The sequence below is a fragment of the Microtus ochrogaster genome, unplaced genomic scaffold (assembly GCF_000317375.1).
Source record: "Microtus ochrogaster isolate Prairie Vole_2 unplaced genomic scaffold, MicOch1.0 UNK73, whole genome shotgun sequence".
NCBI classification, from domain to species: domain Eukaryota; kingdom Metazoa; phylum Chordata; class Mammalia; order Rodentia; family Cricetidae; genus Microtus; species Microtus ochrogaster.
In genome coordinates, this window is record NW_004949171.1 from 1,146,275 (window position 1) to 1,149,028 (window position 2,754).

General features: G+C 38.5%; 1 protein-coding gene across 1 annotated transcript; it reads right to left on the reverse strand.

The window, feature by feature from the left end:
• Nucleotides 1-1,583: 1,583 nt before the first annotated feature.
• LOC101979179 (olfactory receptor 52E4-like) lies at nt 1,584-2,522 on the reverse strand. The gene has a single exon (XM_005370186.1). The coding sequence runs from the start codon at nt 2,520-2,522 to the stop codon at nt 1,584-1,586; it is 939 nt and encodes a 312-aa protein (XP_005370243.1).
• Between the last annotated feature and the right edge of the window lie 232 nt (nt 2,523-2,754).

Below are 2,754 nucleotides of genomic sequence, written 5' to 3' on the forward strand. Positions count from 1 at the left end.
ATTAAACATTTAAGACTTGCCATGATGATTTCCATTTTTGTGTACCTAGGCAAATTAGACCTTGTGGACTAGCTTTAGGAATGTAATCTAATGGTATTTAGCAAGATAGAGTGAATGGGGAAGACGGGCAAGGCCTGGCAGAGCCGTGCTTGCCATGCTTGAGCTAACCACAGTCCCTTCAGTTTTCTACTAGGGTCCCTGACAAGGTAGTAACCTGTATAATTGTTTCATTAAAATTGGAATTTAATAAAGGAGAACTACATTTTGATTTTGAAGCATTAATTATCATAACAATATCTAAGCAAACCACAATTCAAATGGGAGAAGAATCAGAGAGTTGGACCAAATTGTTCTTATCACTAGTACTTCATTCATTACAAAAGATGTTTGCAGGGACTTTTTGCTCTAGAAAGGGTCATACCATTGTTGCTTTGAGAACAAAAAACATCATCTATTTTTTTAGAGTAGGCATAGCAACCAAATGGATCCCAAGTAACAGTGAAAGTGTGAAATGTCTAATAAAATGATGGTTTTGTCAAACTTCTTGAGAAGATGGTACATTGAAGTGGAAGTTTCATCATTTTTTATTCAGAGCAGAAGAACTTGGAATTTGCATTAAGGGGAACATATTATTATTGAAAGAAATTGTTTTGGTAAGATGATAAGACAATGGATACAGACACTAATGTATCATGGTGCAGAAATCAAATATGGAGGGTTTAGAGCCCATTGGGGAATGAGGTGGGGTTATGTTAGGCTTGAGGGTGTCTGTTAAGTTCAAGTCACTGAAAGGAAACAGTATTTGAAAATTTATTGTTTATATGTTCATAAAGGTTTATTAAGATAGCTATACTATGTGCATTTTGTACTTAAGATTTTGAAAACAAATATGTGCATTGCTAAGCAAATACTCTGTGAGTAAGAAGATAAGATGATGTCTACACAAATCAAAAATGTGAAAAGTAGCTTATTACTGAGGTTCTCTTTCATAATTCATAAGAATAAACACAAGGTAGAAAGGGTTGGGCATTGCAAGATGCTTATCATAAGGTCAATGAACAAAGAAGTAAATCATGAGTCTCAAAGTAATTGCTCTAGAGAGCTTTAGGTTTGACTCTTCTTTTGGGAATGTGATTTGTATGTATGTGACTGCATCTATTCCTGAGAACATTAAGTTCTCTAACATATTGATGCATCTTTGAAGTTGTCAGTCTTCCCAAGTCTTCCCAACTTCTCTCTCTCTCTCTCTCTCTCTCTCTCTCTCTCTCTCTCTCTCTCTCTCAACTTTCCCTACTCAACCTTCCCTATTATCTCTCCATTCCTCCACCCTCTAGATTTCTTTATTTGTGCCTTTATTATTTCTAAACACACACACATACTTCTACAGAGACTTAATCAATTCATTTTGAACAGTGATCATCTTCATAATCATCATACTGTATGTTCTGTATGTGGAAATAATAAATAATAAAGGAAATAATACTAATGTCATGGGTTATGATTTTCCTGTTACAATATTTTGTAGCTCACAAATATAATCCTTTTTCCCCAGAGGAAGCTGCATCTCTCAGAGATGGCTTATGTCAACTTTTCTTCCAAAAGATGCTCAAGACCTGCTCCCGAATTTGTTTAGTCCTCACCCCGTAGATGACAGGGTTCAGGGCAGGGGGAACAACGACATAGAGATTAGCTAGGAGAATATGAATGTATGCAGGAACATGCCTGCCAAACCTGTGGGTCATGAAGGAGAAAAATGCTGGAGTGAAGAAGACCAGGATGACACAGATGTGGGAGCCACATGTGTTAAGTGCCTTGAGCCTGGCATCCCAGGAAGGAAGGCAGAAGACAGCTTGTAGGATCCGCATGTAGGAGATGGCAATTAGAAGCACATCAACAAGCACCATTGATATAAGAATCAATCCAAATATCATGTTTACCTTTATGTTGGCACAGGCCAGACGGGCAATCCCCATGTGTTCACAGTATGTGTGAGGGATTATATGGTGTCCACAGAAAGGCAGTCTCAAAATGAGAAACACCAGAGGGATGACCAACATAAAATTTACTCCAAACACCACCACCAGGATGATACCAATTGTTCTGTTTGTGAGAACCAGGCTGTAACGGAGAGGATTGCAGATGGCGACGTGGCGGTCAAAGGCCATAGCCACCAGCACAACAGTCTCCATTGCAGTGAACATGTGGATGAAGAACATCTGGGTCACACATCCTTCAAAACTAATCTGTCGTAAATTAAACCAGAAGATGCCCAGCATCTTTGGAATTGTAGATGTGGATAGGCCCAGGTCAATGGATCCCAGCATTGCCAAGAAGTAAAACATGGGCTGATGAAGACTGTGTTCACTCTTGATCACAAACAAGATAGTGATGTTCCCAACAAGGGCTACCAAATACACAAAGCCAAAAGGAAAACCGATCCACACATGCATCTCTTCAAGGCCTGGAACTCCCAGCAAGAGGAAAAAAGAGGGGTGGAACTCAGTATCATTTAAACAGGACATTCTTCTCTGTTCTTTGAAATCTGGAACAAAAACCAAAACAAATAAAACTCAAACATTTGATGTGTATATACGCATGTATTAACCATGCACGTGAATGTGTGAACACACACACACACTGAAGGTTCTTTCTTTCAACAGTGATATGTAAGTACATGAATAAGAATGGGGGAAGATTTGGCTTAAGTTAGTAATTAACATTAAACATTTAAGACTTGCCATGATGATTTCCATT